This window comes from Cupressus sempervirens, chromosome 1 (assembly GCF_028749045.1).
Source record: "Cupressus sempervirens isolate cs-2001-9-10 chromosome 1, ASM2874904v1, whole genome shotgun sequence".
In the NCBI taxonomy this organism is placed as follows: Eukaryota; Viridiplantae; Streptophyta; class Pinopsida; order Cupressales; family Cupressaceae; genus Cupressus; species Cupressus sempervirens.
The window spans coordinates 634,028,820-634,047,449 of record NC_143118.1 but is presented as its reverse complement, the minus strand read 5'-3'; the positions used below and the strand labels follow the sequence as shown (position 1 = coordinate 634,047,449).

Below are 18,630 nucleotides of genomic sequence, written 5' to 3'. Positions count from 1 at the left end.
ATTTTCTTTTTAGGAAGATATTATTTCACCCAAGTAAAGCGACCACACATGCTTCATTGGTTGTGGATGCGCTGAGGTTTTCTGTTGAGTTTTTTGTCTCCCAAGGGAACTTTTGCATCTAGTGTGTGCTAGGAAGCTATCAATGGTGATGGCACTTGCATTGAGTGCGACCAGTTTGATTTTGACGAGTCACTGTCTTGGCTTCAGGCCTGGGTTTAATCTATCATTTGATTTGTTTATCCTAAAAGGAAGATTGATCTGTGTTACACTGTAGATCTCAGTTAGTATGCTGAAATGACTGCATGATTGAGATTTCTCACGATTTTTGATGATGGAGTTGTGCCAGGGTAATTTAAGCACTGATTTTATCATTTTATCTCTTACAATGAGATCTCTGGGTGAAGGCATCAATTAGGTACTTCGTTCTTAGTTTCATTTTATTACTGGTTGTACTTTTACATGAATGGGATAATATTCCTTTTGAGTTTTTTTTAAGTCACATGATTTTCATCTTTCTGCTATCTGCTCTGATTGGAAGTTGGCATTTGATTTGATCATTCTCTTGGTGAGTTCATTTCTTTTCATAAATATTGATATTTATCATTTTTTTAAACTCTAAAAGATTATACTTTAATTTATTTATTCTTGGAATAGTTTAACAGTGAGTGCTTTAGTGGCACCTTGGTTTCTGTGGTTGTTTCTATTTTCAGATGCATTGTCTATAAGTATTTTCTTGGACTTGATGAGTGAAGCATTGATTATGATAGATTGAAGAGTATTTTGATCACTTTCTGGAAGGCTATAAACCTTGCTCTGAGTTTGGGTCTAGAGAGATTGTGTTTGTCTTTTATAGTGGAGTCAGATCTTCCAAATCTTAGCCGGGTCATAGCAGCAGGTGCATAGGCCATACACATCATATGAGCTGAGGATACATAAGTTGTGATGGAAGAGGTGGCAAGGAGTCAATGAGTTGGAAATTTGGAAGGGCTTGGGCACCACATGTGAAGGATCTCCTTTCGGAAGACCCCTCATCAAGTCCGACTCATCTAATTCTGGGCTATTACATCTCTCCTCTGCCGCCCACTGGGGGGGTGTGTCTTGATTAAGAGAGAGAAGTCAAGCCCTAGAATGGTTCTTTAAAATTGATTTGATGAAAGAGTCATTTGTCTATCTGCTCAGGTACACTTATCCTTAATTCTTTTAGTTTTATATGTTTAACGATTTTATTCTTCTGCAGGGTAGGCTATTTCTGGGTAACAAATATGCCAACTATATCTTTTATTCAATTTTTTGTGAAATTCTGGAAAACTATACTTTGCTTGCATGTATAAAACTTTGAGCTATATGATTTTGATTGTTAGTCTGATTCTGTTTTTTTGATGAAGTTCAGAGGATGTGTGGCAACTTTTTCTCATACAGAAATCATTATTGAGTCTAATGAGTTTGAGATGTAATTTATTATCATTGAGCCTGTGATGTGACTGAGAGGTTATTTTGGAAGATGTCGGTTCTTATTTCCCTTTATGATGACATCTTTTTTGAGCAACACTGATTATCATATGAATATTGGTCTGCACTTATTCATTTTCTCTGCTCATATTTTGTTGAGATCAGACTTCAAAGAGATAAGTATTCTATGATTTTTGTATCTAACTAGAAAGAGATTATACCTTTGCGTTGGCCTCTTTAATAAGACCTCTTTAATAAGAGGATCTTATGAGTCTTAATAAATCTCTCTTGGTTTCAAGGTGCAATGGGATGGTGAGGGATTATGCAACATTGTTTGCAGTCTTGATACTAAACTGGTGGCACTTTATTAAAATGAGAAGTTCATATTTAGAGAGAGATTATTCTGCATCAGAGGGAGATTACATGACAGGGGGAGATGTCCAACCCTTTGCAAGTTTATGCAATAGTCAACCATCTTATTGTGATGATTAAAGTTGTCCCTGCTAAGAGGGAGTCTCTGTTAAGAGTAAATCTTAGTTATTAATGCATTCTTCTTTGTGAGAATTTTGTGGTCAAAGCCCTTGTTCCACCCTCTGCGAGTAGGTATGGTGGAAATGTATTATTTTGTGGAAAAGTCTGAGGTGAAAGCCCTCGTTCCACCCTCTGCATGGTTGAAATGTATCCTTCCTTGGGAAAGTTTTGAGGTAAAAGTCTTCGTTCTACCATTTGCGAGTAGGCATGGTGAAAGTCATGTGAGTGACTCCATTCTATGTGCTTATGAAGTAACTATGGTGGATTATGTTATGCTGAGATAACATATGTTATGTGGATTTATCATCTTTAGTTGCAGCTATGTGTGCATACCTGGCTAAAGATCTTTCTTTCTTGCTAAGAGGGATTGTTGAAGTTTGTAGCTACAATAGAGATCTTTATCTCTGACTTTATGAGATAGAAATATGTTTCTTATGACTGTTATGGTCATCTTCAGCTGAAAGAGATATTTTTGATAATATTTAAATTAATATTATGTAAAAAAGACATGCATCATATGTCATACAAAGAGGCATGTGTATGGAAATGTGAAGCGTTGGATATGTGGAAATATGAAGGGTCTTATTTTTGGGAGTCAAAGAGACCATGTAAGATGAAGAGTCTTATGCAATCTATTTATGTGATGGCTTCGTATTTTGTAATCAATCAAGTGGAAAGCCATGTACTTGAATATTTTATGATCAATAAAAGTCAAATTTTGCTGGTGTGGTTCGGTTTTTCACTTCAAGTGGAGGGGTTTACCTAGGGTAAATGTATTGAGTGTTTTGTGTATGATTGATGCTCTTTATTGTTGTTTATCTCTATTTTTGGGCTAAAACATCGACATCAATCATTTACCATCGAGGTGACACTGCCACTAAAGATCATGACCATGCCCAAAATGACTTGCAATAAATAGTTAGTATGCCCAAAACTACATCCATACACCTCAGATCAACCTGCGGAAAAAACTGCCTGGGCCAAATGACCTCAAAATCCCTTAAATGTCTTAGTTAGCCTATGGAACCATGGAGAAATAGGCTAATGACAAACTCATACAACTTGTGGTAGGTAGGGGACACTACATAATGCTTTTCAGACATTAACATCTAGTTGGGCGACATGACATTTTCAGAGATTGCAGTATATGGGTTTAAATCTGAGTGCAGATCAGAAATTGACTCCCCTTTGGATGCAATTACATGTAGGAAATCATTAATGCCTTGGGCAAGCCATCTCTTGGTTGGGTGGGATTTGCTCTGTTATTGGGTACAAAGAGTGGGAAATCACCTGCATATTGGGCACTTCGAGTTGCCTCATACAGCTCGGAATTTGATTGTACATTGGGCTTGAACTCGATCTTATAACTTGGAATTCAACTTGTTTGTTGAGCAAACACTTAATGTTTGGGATGGATTTTGATTTGCTGCTGGGTGCCTATATGTGGAGTGCTGGGTGGATTTTGCTCTCTTGTTGGACACAATAAGATGTCCTAGAGCAAGGGCGGAGTCTGTGCTCCATTTGGACACAATGCAATGCACCTCTGGAAATTGTAAAGTCTTGGGCATGAACATAGGATTGCAACTCAGAATTTAATAGAGTTGGGCACAAACACATGTACAGCTCATGATTCGAATAGCAAATGATGGTGTTTTAGTTTCAAACTCAAACTTGCACTTGACTTTCTGATCTGCAAGGTGACCATTTTCAGTCCCTTGACTTCTTGATTTCTTTACTTTCAATTCAGACTTATCTTCTTTTGCATTGGTTTTAAATTTTCATCTCATCCCTAAATTGGCATCATCATTCCTTTTCTTTCAATTCGCATATGGATTGCTTAAGAGTTGCCATTTCATGGTGCTTCATTTAAGTGTCGAAGATATTTTATTCTCTTGAGTTCTACATCCTTGCCTTGCACTCAAACTTCACATTTCTCTGTGAGTTGTATGAATCTCCACTAGGTGAAGACATTGGCTAAGTGTTGGAACCTTATAGGGCAATTCACAAGCTTGATCCTCTCCTAGACTATGAAATGCATCTAAAACCATTCTAAGACTTTGACTTCTATGCCCTTGGAAAGTTGCTATATTGCCACTAAGTCTACTAAATTACCAACTACTGAAGCAAAAAGAGGGGGACCCCATTTACAATGGGGCAATGGTGTGAAATAGTCAGAACAGGACCCTTGTGATGTTCCCAAGTACGGAATGGATGAAAGTATGGCGAAGGTAAACTTTTACAGTGCAAATGGAGGGATCCGTATGGTGGAGGAGGGGAAGTACAAATTTAGGCGTCCAAGATGTTCGTATAGTGCTAGGACAATGCACAGGGAGGGCCGTATGGTGTCTCCAGAAAGGCCGTACGGTGGGGATGCTATGTGGCAGTACGGTGACTTAGTTTCTAGGCTATACGGTGAAGCAGCTTGTTGTACGATGGGTGGAGGAGTACGGTGTGGTGGAAAGGAGGGTATATGGCGTGAGGTTGTGAGGGCTGTACGAAGTGAGGATGGAAGACAAGATGGATGTGTGGGAATGTAGGTGGAGGGAGAAGGCCACATAGCCAAGGAAGAAGTAGTTTGGGAGAGAAAGGAAGTGGTACAGACAAATATTTGAGCCCATGGTGACAACACTCTTGTTCGAACACAAACACAAAGATTTTTATGGAAGCTAGATGCATTAATAGAGACTCGAATACAGATAATTCCTTCAAGAAAATATATGTGCCAAAAGATGATGCTTCGATTTGCCAAATCCAAGCGACGTATTACATGCGACGGAATAGGGTGAGGGTTGAATCCCACCAAAACAGAGATGACCAAATAGGGAAGATCTTTGACTTCCGAAATGGCGAACAACAAAGAATCCCAACATGAGTTCGCAGTACAGAGAGAATAATCCAAATTGCATGCCTAAAGACTACCTCTACGCCGTGCTTAAATACCCATTGGGGAAAACTTTCCGAGGGTGTACAAAGATAGCCGATGGCGACACAAACTACGGAAATAAAAATAACAATGGGTCTAAGATAGATAAAATCAATTGGCCCGTTACAATAGTTTGATAAATGATTTATTTTATAATGGGAACATTACGGTCCTCCCGTCCCAAATTTTGGTTGCCCTCAAGCAAATGTAATGCCAGGTGTTGGAGAATGTGCTCGTCTTCCCACATTGCGTCATCCAATGGCAAGCGCTTCCAATGCACCAGATATTCCTTCACCATGTGGTTCTGCAGAGTCTTCTGACGTACTTCGATGATCTCGGTTGGTTCCAATATGAGCTTTCCTTCTTCATTGAGTGGTGGAGGGTTTGTGGCTACCATGATGTTCTGCCCTACATCCTTCTTTAGGCATGAAACATGGAAAACGTTATGAATACAACTTCCCTCTCGAAGTTCCAGTTCGTACGTGACTTCACCAACGTGACGAACTACACGATAGGGGCCATAAAATCGTGACTTCAATTTTTCCTTTCCCTTTTCCTTCAATGAAGATTGTTGATATGGCTGGAGCTGGAGATGGACCAAATCCCCTACTTTGAAACTCCTCTCCATTTTGTGTCTATCAGCGTACATCTTTTGTTGATTTTGTGCTTGCCGCAGGTTTTCCTTCAAGCTTCTCAGTATGTCCTGCCCCTCCTGAAGCCAATCCCTCGCCCTTGGTGCGCGACTGTCACCCAGAACTGTGTCGATAAAGGAGAGGGGTTTGTACCTGTATAGAGCTTTAAATGGTGCCATTCTGATGGACATGTGTTATGTGGGATTGTAGCAATATTCTCCTAGATGTAACCATTTGACCCATGCTCGTTGTTGGCCGAGACGTAGTTCCGAAGGTAACCTTTGAGCCATTTGTTCACAATCTCCGTTTGTCCGTTTGTTTGTGGGTGGTAACTAGTACTTGGCGATAATTCTGTCCCTGCCATCCGAAACAGTTCTATCCAGAAGATACTAATGAATTGCCTATCCCAATCACTGACGATGTTTCGAGGTAACCCGTGTAGACGAAAGCCTTCTCCAAAAAAAATTCGGCAACTTGTGCGGCCTGAAGGTCGGAGGGGATGGCTAAGAAATGTGCATACTTTGTCAATTTGTCAACCACCACGAAAATACAATCCTTTCCGTTCACCTTGGGAAGCCCTGTTATGAAATCCATCGATATACTTTCCCATTTATGTTTTGGAATTGGTAGAGGTTGTAGCAGCCCGACAGGTAGAGTATGTTCGGACTTGTTCTATTGGCAAACCGTACACTCTCTTACATACTGCAACACGTCCCCTATAAGTCCTTTCCATGAAAATCTCTCCCGAAGACTTCTATAAGTTTTGAGGAAACCCGGGTGTCCTATCAGGGGTGAGTCGTGTACTTCCTTCAAGATTTTCTGCTACAATTTGGATTCTAGCACCAAAAATATCCGATTTTTATAGTAGATGATGTCATTCACCACTCTGTACCGATTATCTTGGGTGTGGCCATCCATTAGCTCATAGGCAAATGTGTTTTTGGAGTATTCAACTAACAGATGTGCCTTCCAGTCAGCTGAAATCTGGTTTAGTGAGCAGATGGTGGGTTTCCGGGACAAGGCATTTGCCACCACATTGTTCGTCCCTTTCACATATTCAATGTCAAAATCAAAAGCTTGAACCTTGCTTACTCATTTTTTTTGCCTCGTTCAAGTCCTGTTGCTCCAAAAAATATTTCAAATTGTTGTCATTTGTATGGACAACAAACTTGGCACCTACCAGCTACTGCCGAAACTTGGTTAGTGCATTTACGATGGCCAACATCTCTTTGTCATAGATGGATTATAAGCATTTTGTCTGCATAAGCTTCCTGCTCTCATAAGCTATGGGGTGTCTATCTTGCATCAATACCGCACCAATGCCTTCTTTGGACGCGTCACACTCCAAAATGAATGGTTGAGTGAAATCAGGTGATGCAAGTACGAGACAAGTGCTCATTGCCTCTTTCAGCTTATCAAAAGTGAGTTGTGCCTTTTCATTCCATTGGAAAAACCCCTTGTCAGATCCGTTAAGGGTGCGCTGAGCTGAGAGAATCCTTTAATGAACCTCCGGTAATAATTGCATAGTCCGAAAAATCTTCGCAAATCCGTGAGTGATTTTGGGGGAGGCCAATCAAGGATAGCCTGAATTTTCTCCTGATGCACTTGCACTTCGTATTTACTGACAACATGCCCCAGGTACAATATTTCTGTCATACCGAATTCACACTTGGATTGCTTGGCGAACAAAGATTGTTCCTCCATGATACTTAGGACTTCATTCAGATGCTTCAGGTGCTCCTCCCATGTCCTGTTGTAAATAAGATCATCAAAAAATACCAATAAGTACTTAACAATTGTTTGTTGAAGATGCAATTCATGCATGATTGGAATGTAGCAGGTGCATTGGTCAATCCGAACAGCATGACTAGAAACTCATAATGTTTGTAGTGACAGCGGAAGGCCGTCTTCTCTACACCTTCCTCCCTCATGCAGATTTGATGGTATCTGGAACAGAGATCTATTTTTGAAAAATAGACTGCGCCATGCAATTCATCCAGCAACTCATCTATCCTTGGAATGGGATATCTATTCTTTATTGTTTTTTTGTTCAACGCGCGGTAGTCCACACACATGCGTGTCATCCCGTCCTTTTTGACCAATACTACAGATGATGCAAAAGGGCTAGAATTGGGACGAATCCATCCTATCTCTAGCAATCCTTGAATCATCTTTTCGATCTCATCTTTGAATTTCTTGGGATGACAGTACGGTGTGGTTATGATCGGCTTGGCTCCTGATTCCAACTCAATAGTATGTTCAAACCCTCGATGAGGCGGTATGCCAGGAGGAATGTCCATGAAAACTATATCGTGTTTACTTAAAATATCCTGAAGTTCATCATCTTGTGGAGGTGTTCGTTGTCCTTTTATAGGTTCTGTCGAGATAAAACAGTGTGCCGCTCATGCAATGTCATCATATCGAAAAATTGTCTCCATCCAATGCACAAAAACTTCCTTTGGACTTTCATTTTGCCATTCCGCGGAGGACAACCTTCTTTCCATAGACAACAAATGTGAAGTCCATCCGTTTGAAACTTTGAGTGTATTCATCAAGTGTTTCCATCCATTGTATGCCTAGCATAACCTCCATGTCATCAAGGTCCACTATGAAGAAATCCTCAGTCATCGTGTGATTCGCCATTGTGATACTTAGCTGAGGAACAAGATCTGTGTAGGGTAGAAGAGTCCCTTCGACAACCTTGACCTGAAAGCCTGCGTGCGTCTACATAGGTAGACCTCTTTGCTTCACTAGAGATGAGTTAATGAAGTTTAGAGTGGCTTCGCTGTCCAACATCTCCATAACCCTTTGTCCTTGAAGGGTTCAACATACATGAAAAATTGTGCACCTTGGGCTACTGACTAAGGCAATAGTTCCTCCATGTCGTACCAAAGCTGAAATTCTCTCCGTACGGTTTAAACTGACCATGTTGGTGTCATTGTGAGGTTGGTTGTCTTCGGCCAACATTTCATCCTATTCGTCCTCATCATCGGACACGACCTCAATGTAATGGATCTTCCCTTTTTCGAGGCATCTATGGCTAGGCTCCTAAGGTCCCTTGCAATTGAAACATAGTTTCTTCCTTCGGAGTTCTTGTCTTGTAGCTTCATCCAACGACGACTTCCTAGGCGGAGGTTTGTCCCTCGAAAATGCCAGTGGTTTCAAATGTGAGTAACTTCGAGAGGATGACGCTGACGACAATGCCATACTCCACGCTTTATTGATTGCCTTCGACAAGGTAGCAAGATTGAACCCCTTTACCCAACCTTTCAGAGGTTCTATCAGTCTGTCCATGAAGAGCACTACTCGTCTTCTTTCGGAAATGTCCGTGACCAAAACAAAGAGTTTATGAAATTCTGCAATGAATTGATCGACCGATCCAGTTTGTCTTAGTTGTGCCAAATCTTTGAAATTGAGTTCCAGATCTTTACCATCAAATCGCTCTATCAATCTCTTCATGAATTCCGCATAAGTATTTATTTGATCATGCCCTAATGTGATGGTGCTGTGATGCCACCATTCATGCGCAACTCCCTCCAAGCGCAGTGTCGCAAATTTGATTGCTTCTTCTGGCATAGGATTCAACTGGAAGTAAGTATCGGCCTTCATTACCCACGCTTGCGCAGATATGGAACCGGATTCGTCAAATGGAGACAGATTTACTTTACTCAACTTTCTTCTGAGATCATCATTAAAATATCCTCTATTTCTGCCTCCCGAATATCTCATTCTTAGATCTGCGTAATCTTTCTAGGATATATCTTCCTCAAGATTTGCATTCTTCTAGTCTTCTCTCAGTTGTTCTTGCATCTCTTCAAAGGTTGGTTGTTTCCCTCCGCGTTGTGCCTCTATTCGTGGGGGAAAAGACGGCATGGAAGGTCGAGAGCATGTTGGATAAGGGTTTGATTTACCTGACACCGAGTCTACACTGTGACCATTTTGTTCTCCAGATATTTTATTGTCCACCAACTTCTTGAGAGTCTCTTCCATGAGTTGTTGAGTATCAGTGATCTGTGCCTAATTCTTGGCAAGTTCCCTCAATAGTGTCACAAGTTCGACAGTTGTCGGTTGCAGTTTGGCAGCCATTCTATCAATGGAATGTGTCCTCTTCTGGCTATAAACTCTCATTCACTGTCCACAGGCTGGTAGGATCGAAGTGCTCTGATACCACTATGATGTTCCCAAGTACAAAAGGGCTGAAAGTATGGTGAAGGTAAACTTTTACAGTGCAAATGGAGGGATCTGTACGGTGGAGGGGAAGTACAGATTTAGCCGTCTAAGATGTCTGTACGGTGCTAGGAAAATGCACTGTGAGGGCCATATGGTGTCTCCAGAAAGGCCGTATGGTGGGGATGTTATGTGGCAGTACAATGACTTAGTTTCCAAGCTATACGGTGAAGCAACTTGTTGTACGATGGGTGGAGGAGTACGGTGTGGTGGAAAGGAGGGTGTAGGACGTGAGGTTGTGAGGGCCATATGAAGTGAGGATGGAAGACAAGATGGATGTGCGGGAATGTAGGTGGAGGGAGAAGGCTGTACGACCAAGGAAGAAGCAGTTCAAGAGAGAAAGGAAGTGGTACGGATAGATATTTGAGCCCATAGTGACAACACTCTTGTTCGAACACAAACACAAAGATTTTTATGGAATCCAGATGCGTTAATAGAGACTCGAATACAGATAATTTCTTCAAGAAAATATATGTGCCGAAAGATGATGCTCCGATTTGCCAGATCCAAGCGGCGTATTATAGGTGATAGAATAGGGTGAGGTTTGAATCCCACCGAAACCGAGATGACCAAATAGGGAAGATCTTTCACTTCCGAAATGGCGATCAACAGAGAATCCTAACGGGAATTCGTTGTACAGAGAAAATAATCCAAATTGCATGCCTAAAGACTACCTCTAAGCCGTGCTTAAATACTTGTCGGGGAAAACTTTCCGAGGGTGTACAAAGATAGCCTATGGCGATACAAACTACGGAAACAAAAATAAGAATGGGTCTGAGATACATAAAATCAATCGGCCTATTACAATAGTTTGATAAATGATTTATTTTATAACGAGAACATTACAACCCTTCAAGTTCCATGTGAACGCAAAGGAGTTAGTCACATTTAATCATAAAGTGGCCTTACTATAACGTTGTGAAGCTCATGAGAACGTGGCCTTATTCATATAGATACCGTCAATATTTGGTCAAGATAAATTACTGTCCTGCTAACAAAGATTATTGCACATAGTTTTAAATTTTTAAATAAAGCATGCTAATCTAGGTTAATAGTATTAAAATTAATAGGCAAGATAAACAATAATTTTCATTCTGAAAATGGCATATGTTATGTAGATATCACAAGTGTTCAATGCAAACTTTAACAAACATTGGTCAATGCTTGAAACCAATATTATTGTGGATGCCTAGAAATAGAAATAATATTACATGCATAATTGGCTCACTCTCACTGCTTTCTGAGTGTTCTGTTAGCACTTTTTTTTACTTGGAAATGATTAGAGAGTAATCTTGTTCTTGTTTCGAACCAACCAAGTGGAATTACTTCTATCTTTACAATTTATGGTTTGAAAGTTCAGTACAAGTGTTCTTTTGTACAATTTCTTATGTTTCTTCATAAATGTAAATTGCTGGTAAACATTTCTCTTGTTAGTCGATACTAAAGATAAACATATTATTGATTGATTTATGTGCAGCTGATTGGGAGTCCTCACATTGATGTTTTATGCTTTTTTAATTCATCAATCACCACTTATATCCTTACAATCATCAGTTTCTTTTTGATGTCTTTAGTTGTGTTACTATATTCTTTATACATACTCCATTTGGATAAATTGCCATGTGAGGCATTATTTATAAAGGGAATCTCTCAAAAGTGAATATCATTTCAGGTACATTCAGTTGCTTGGAATTGTACTGGAACCAAGCTTGCATCAGGCTCTGTTGATCAGACTGCTCGGGTTTGGCATATTGAGCCACATGGTCATGTAAGATATATGAAACAACCTATATCACTGTTATCATAATTTTTTCATCTGACATATCTCTTTTTCACCAAATGTACTTTTTAGTCATTTATTAAATTTTTGTCACTTGAAAATTATCTCTGTCACAGTTCTTGTCTTACCTCACTATAACTGTTTCTTCTTCAGAAGTTGCTTTAATAACTACAATTTTTTCTTGTGTTTTGTGTTTCATTTAACTCATAACTTTTAAAAGTTGTGCAACTTGAACATTTCTGGTCTACACCTTAAATATCTTAAATTCTTTCTTAACAAGGAGACAAATTTTAGTTTGAGCAAGATGCTGACGATGGACTTTACAGATGGATTTGTAGTACTGAAAGATCTAAACAGACCATGTTTGTTTGTGCTTCGCATTTTTCGGACTGTTAAAAGCTTCTTTTTTATAAATGAGACATTGTATTGTTGTTATAGTAGTCCCCCTTTTGACATTTAATTAGTTTTGTCGTTGTAAATATAAATGCTTGTTATTTTATTGATAGACAGTTGTGTATTTCCTTGTAGTTCATAGAAGCTCATGGATATAGAAACACAGTGCTTGTCATGGTCCAAAGTAAGTTCCATGTTTACATCCCAAATGTGAGGCCAATTGTAAGAAAGTTTGCTATCTTATTCTGTGTTGACGAGGGTGTCTGCAAATCACCAACACAGAATAAAATGTACAGAATATATTCTATTCTTTGATAAGTAGGAGATAATTTCCACAGCAAGTCAAATTGTGATATTGCTATCAGGATTTAACTGTGTGATTTTGATATGGGTCAATGAGTTTGACTCAAAATCACACAGTTAAATCCTGATAGCAATATCACAATATTCTATCCTTTCTTGTTAAAAGGAAATCTTGAATGCTGTTGATCTTGTTCAAACGAGATGATCCAAGGTTGTTTGTTAGGTATCAAATTTCACCCGGACAGACTCAGATGAAGATGTGATATGTTGGTAATCACAAGGGGATTTACACAAATGTTTCTGAAGAGTGAATCCATCCCTCTTTCACTGTATGCGGTTTCTCCTATTGGCTTTTCTAATGATAGGACTTCAGATTCTCCAAACTTTAATAATTCACATCCTCTAGCTGTCTAAGGGTTTTGGTTTTCAGATCATTTAAAGCCATTCTAGCACTTTACTAATACAATTAAACTGCTTCAAAATAAACTGCCGAAGGGATAAGCGTTAGAGGGACTAAGCTAAGAATCCTAATGACAATGTCAGTAATTGTTGATGCTTCAGATAGATAGATCCCATAAAACTGATTTTCACTTGACCAGATTACTCACAACACCACAAAAATAGTGCAATCTTCAAAGGAAATGAAATATTTTCAGATTGTAAACATTCATTCAAGTACCCAATACCGGTGCAACTCAAACGTATATTCGCAACTGAAGTAATGGTGCAAGTTAGGTTCAAACTAACCATACATTGCAACTTACATCAGCAAGGTAGAAATGGTATGAATCATAAATCCGTCACATATTCTCCATTTAAATCACAACTAAAACCAATATCGCAGAATAGAAACCATGCACACATCAAAACAACATGAGAATGACACAACAATCTCAGTTCATCATTTTCTACTACTTCAACAACTACCTATGCTAATGACTACTCTCGACCACCCACTTTTACAAAGGAGGAAAAAACTTCCTTTTATAGAAAAGGCTTACAAGATCAACAATGGAGATTGACACAAATTGAGGACTCAGATTTTTCTTCCAGAAACTCGAGGACATATTAATATCTTCTACCTATTCCTGCTAGAAGATGAAAACGACATGCTTCCCAAGGTGGAAAAGGAGAATAAGACGAAAGAGCAGGTCCAAAAATATATAATTTTGACTTTAAATTCCCCAGATCTTTTACTATAAAAACACATTTTGAATATTTCTTTGTGAAATGTTTCATTCTTTCACATGACATCCTTCAGGTGTGTCCCAAATTGGTATCTCCTACTTGGTCCCATTTAGTGTGTACCTTAGAGCCATGTGAAATGCCCTTGTAATCCTTCTTCATTTTAATGATCTTTTAAGTTTTGTCAATCTTGGCAGTCTTTGATGAACTAGCACTCTTTGACCCCTTCGAAGGCATTTATCCTTTAGTAAAGACATCATTTCATTACCTCACAAATGCATTTCGGCTTACTAGAGTTATCCTCCTTTTGTCATACTCCCATTCCATTAAATAAGTCATCATTTCACGAAAATACCTCATCTTAAACTCAGCCATTATTCCATCAAAACGATCATAAGAACATAAGATTGTATCCTCATGTTTACAAATATAACTATAAACATGAAAAGACCACATTGCCATTTAATGATCAAAGCCTTCATAGCATTGTAACATTAATTGTCAAGATTAGAACTCAACCACAATTGACATCATTTCAAACATCCTAATGGCTACACTTTGGGTTGTCACAATCATTTTTGCAAGAAATTGGATCTTCTCCATGACTAAGGAACATCGATATCACAATAACGCAATGGATCAATATTTTTGTATTGTAGTGGGTTGATATTTTTGCATTGCAATGGAATGGTATTTCAATAACACATAGGAGGGTTAACATTAGTTTAGACCTTGGCTCAGTTTTATCCCAATGCAATGAAGGGTTGGTTTTGATAGGGATGGATGGAGTCTGTCATCTTTGTCACTATGCCTTGGATTGGCATTGTTCCTACAATATGAATTGACAATTTTATGACATGGAGGATCGGGTTTTTTGCCTTGCATTAACATTTTCTTCTAAAAAAGGGTTGGCATTTTTCCCTTAAGAAGTATTGGCAAAATCAAAAATTGTTGGCAGATCAAGCGAACAAGGGGTTCGGGGATTTCCATGTTGGACAAATTTTCTTCTCAATGTCCATATCCCCAAACTTATAAAATAGGTGGCTTTGACATTTGTAGCTTTATTTCGGTTCTTCAAGTACATTGGGCATTTTTACATTCCATGTATTTATCCTTTTGTACTCATTATGCTCAACATAGGGAAGGGTTGGATTTTTAGGTTAAAGGCTCTTCGAAAGGAGAGTGAAATCCCTGACACATGCTAATGGCTGAATTTCTTTCTCTTAAGTTTTTGTTTCTGATAACAAAAGTTTTAGTTTGTTTATTGTAAGGAGTCATAACTCTAAAATGCTTTAACTTCCTAAAAGGCTGAAATTTTCCCTTTTCTTTGGCCTTTTCTTCAATGACTTAGTCAATTTGTTAGTTTTCTAAAATTGCAAAGATATGCCAATTTATCAAGGTTGAAAGATGATCAAATGCTTTGCATAAGTGACAAATGCTTTTAGATTCTTGAATGATTCCTCACTTGACTCATTCATAAACATGACTAAAGTACCGAAGTCACTTCCAATAACCTTTGAAAGTTAGCATCTTCCTCATTTTATTTGCTCTCAGAAGGGAACTTGGCTATTTTAATAACTCTAGTTATTCAAAACTTCCTTAGTGTTCAAACTAAGCGGGTTGGAATTGCAGCTGACTTATATCCTGCAATACATGATGCACTCCAACTTTAGACACTGCTCTTACAAGCAATCGCGAATGTAGAGATGAAATGCAAATTCTTGGCAAAAGCACTTGGTAGTTATGGGATCTATTAGCTTCCAATTCAAATTCAATATGTAATTGGTGAAAGTTGTTAAACATCTACCTTGGTATCTTGTTTGAATGTGATAAGATAACTTGTTTACTAGTAGGGAGATTTGTTATCCTTCTTGTTGTCCATAATTTTGAATTTACAGATTTAAGATAGCACTATGAAATTATTGAAAAATTTGTAGTTTTCCTCTTTAAGATAGGCATTTTGAAATTAATTCTCAAAGGCAATGATTCATACTTTGCTTCGGCCTTGGTTTTTTTCCTTTGGATGTCGATTTTCAAGTTTTTTGACAAGATTTTGCTGGTGGTTTTGGCGAATTTGGGTTTGATTTTTCTATAATTACCTTTTTTTTGATCTTCTTGATCTCTCTTTAGTGCCATGGATCCTTCGTCTTTTTTCCTTTTTAAGTCTTTAGTTATAAAACACAAGTTATGTGTTGGAAGCATGTATTTTGCTTAAGGGAAAATATAACTTATAATACTTGTAATTGTGTTTCTAAATCCTGATTGCAAGTATTATTCTTTTCCTTATGATACTTGTAATTGGGTTTTTAAATCCTGATTGCAAGTATTATATTCTTTGAGTTTGTGAAAACATGTTACTTTCAAAATGGATGCCGAAACCCAACATATTATCTAGGCACAATTTTTGGAATGCATTGCAAGTTAATAGCACATGTAATTGACTTTCGAAGTTTTGACGCATTCTTTGTGTTTGGCTTTGGTTGAAAACGTTATTATAAATGATAGCTTGCAATCAGGTTTTTGTTTTCCGATTACAAGTAAGTTATCATTTTATGAGGAAAATATTTTATGTTTTGATCAGTATTTTCAGACCCAATAGCAAGTCATATTTTGTGCCCTCGCAAAGCACAAAATGGGTTTTAGCAGGTCTATTACAAGTTTTCCTTGCATTTATTCAACATTCAAGGTGAAGATGAAGTCTTAGATGGGCTGAAGTAGGTAGTAGAGATCCAATCAAACTCCAGTCTTTGCATAACCGCCATTTGTCTCTGCATTTTTGCCACATATGCTTGTTTTTCTCTATGATTTTTTTGGCGTTGGAGATTTCAAAGTCTTGGGATTTTTCATTTTTGTTAAGAAAGTGTAAGGATTCGCCTTAGGGCAAAATCACACCAAGATCAAGAAGCTCAAGCACAAGCACAATATGGACCAATAAAGAATGATCAGAATAACAATATGAAAATGAATTGATGTACATATACACTAGGAGTGCCTGTATATAAAGTCTAGAATGACTAGGAGTCAGCAAAGTTATAAGACTCACAACTAAGCACATGTCCACTAAGAGTGGATTATCCTCCACTGAGTACAGAAGTTGGTGCGATGATGAGAGGATAAGCTTACATAGGTGTGTCATGTAAAAAGATGTTGTAGACCCCATGTGCTTAATTAGAGTGCGAACAACTGTGTTGTCTAGATGACAACTCAAATAAATATGCAAACTCCTGTGTTGTAGACACCATGTGCTAAATTAGAGTTGTTAACTCTTGTGTTGTCAACAAGACAACTCATATGAGTATGAATTCTCCTAGGTGTCTAATTAATAAATAATAAAATAATGCATTAACCTAAGTAAACTTAAGTAAAGTGTAATAATAATTAATTATTTACACTAACACCCCCCCTTAAGTGCAATTTAGGGGAAGGCACTTAAGCTCACAAAGCTATAATGAAAGTGCATGATGGGTCTCGGCTACTAGGCCATGTTAGGTACCCATGTACAAATGTAATGCAATCTCCCTGAAAACTGAGAAAGAGGGTAAACTTCATGGAAAAAAACCCTCCCCCAAAAAGAGAGATGAAAAAACAAGATGCATGGATGGATGGAGTAATTAAGACCCCCCCATTACAACATACATCATGTATATACAATCGAGAAGTATGAGAAGGACAAAATGCCATAAGAGGAAAAAGTTCCCCCCATAAGAGAGGAGAAGAAGAAGAAGAAAGGAGATAAGGTAGCCCCCCCCCCCTCCCCTCGAATGTAGAATGCCGATCAGTGATAGCTGCTCCAAGATGAATATAGAAGCTGATCCATGACTGCTAAATAATGTTCCTCCCCTTAGGAAGAAACAATTGCATGGGTACATATGAGATGCTTCCCCAATTTGTAGAAAGAATCTTGATGAATGGTGTCTCTGAAAACTGCTTAATTGTCCCTATGTCGATACAGACAGTCGCCCCTTCCAACACTGTTGAAAAGAACAAGTTCAGATCTAGCAAGGATGGATGTAGAACATGTCCCAAAGAACCAACTGTCTCCTCAAATGATAAAGAGACCTCCTGCAACTGTTGTACATAAGGATCCACAATCATATCAACCTTGTAAGACTGATCATGTAGAGAATGAACAAGAGGGTCAGAGTGTTCCCTCGCAACAACTGAAGAAGGATCTTCTTCATCAAAGAGAAGATGTATATCATCAATAATGTCTCCCAGATCTGATATGTAGGACTCAACAAACAAGCCTGAAATATCTGTTAAGTAGTCATCCCCTAATGCTGGAATTGGAAAACAAGGTGTACCCAACTGTACTGAATTACATGGACCTATCACTGTAGCAATGTATGCATGTGGAATGTGCTGATGCTATGACCTTGCTCTGGATCTGTCAATAGGATCCCTCATATCTAAACTTGTTGAATCACTATCATTGTTGTCACTATTAGTTTCCACAATGTATGAAGTATGGAGAGGATTAGAGGATAAGCGAGGTGAACTTTCCTCAAAGTGAACATTCCTCTCTATGAATATCTCATGAGTCTCAAGATCCATAAGTCTATATGCCTTTAAATTTTTTTTCATATCCAATGAAAGTACAAGGCCGTGGTGGTGGTGCCTTGCATTCCCTTGAAGATATGTTTGCCCATGTTGGACAACCAAAGACTCTGAAGTGTTTCACAATTGGTTTTCTGCCGCACCATGCCTCAAAAGGAGTTTTCCCATCTAAGACATAATGAGGAGACCTATTAAGTATGTGATTGGCATTGCTTATAGCTTCGACTTCAAGTGATAGATCAAGAGACTTGGCTTGAATCATGCAGCTTGCCATAGACTTACGAGTTTTAATCCTCATTGCTGCAACATTTGTCTTTTGTGCACTAAATGCTACAGGATTCTGAAGATCAATACCCTCAAGTTCACAAAAGTCTCTAAGTCTTGAGTTCACATATCTACTTTCATTGTCCATATGAAGAACCTTGATGGCTTTACTTTATTGCTTCTCAACATGACTCTTGAAGGCTAGAAACTTATCAAACACTTCATTCTTGTGATTATGAAAGTAGACCCATGTGTAGCATGAAAAGTCATCAATGAAAGTGAGGACATAGCGACCCTTGCTAACTGATGTCATTGAAAAAGGGCCTGCTAGAACCGTGTGAACCAAGTCAAGAACAACTGATGCTCTCCAAGACTTCCCTTTGTCA

At 38.5% G+C, this 18,630-nt stretch overlaps 1 protein-coding gene across 3 annotated transcripts in view; it reads left to right on the top strand.

Annotated features, from left to right (window-relative positions):
* Window positions 1-18,630, top strand: part of TEX1 (Transducin/WD40 repeat-like superfamily protein) — a 153,685-nt gene that overhangs the window by 29,682 nt on the left and 105,373 nt on the right. For all 3 annotated transcript variants that reach the window (XM_089833395.1, XM_089833389.1, XM_089833380.1), the window contains exon 2: window positions 11,435-11,530. In XM_089833395.1, the coding sequence (XP_089689521.1) occupies window positions 11,435-11,530 (96 nt within the window). The remainder of the gene's footprint in view (window positions 1-11,434; window positions 11,531-18,630) is intronic.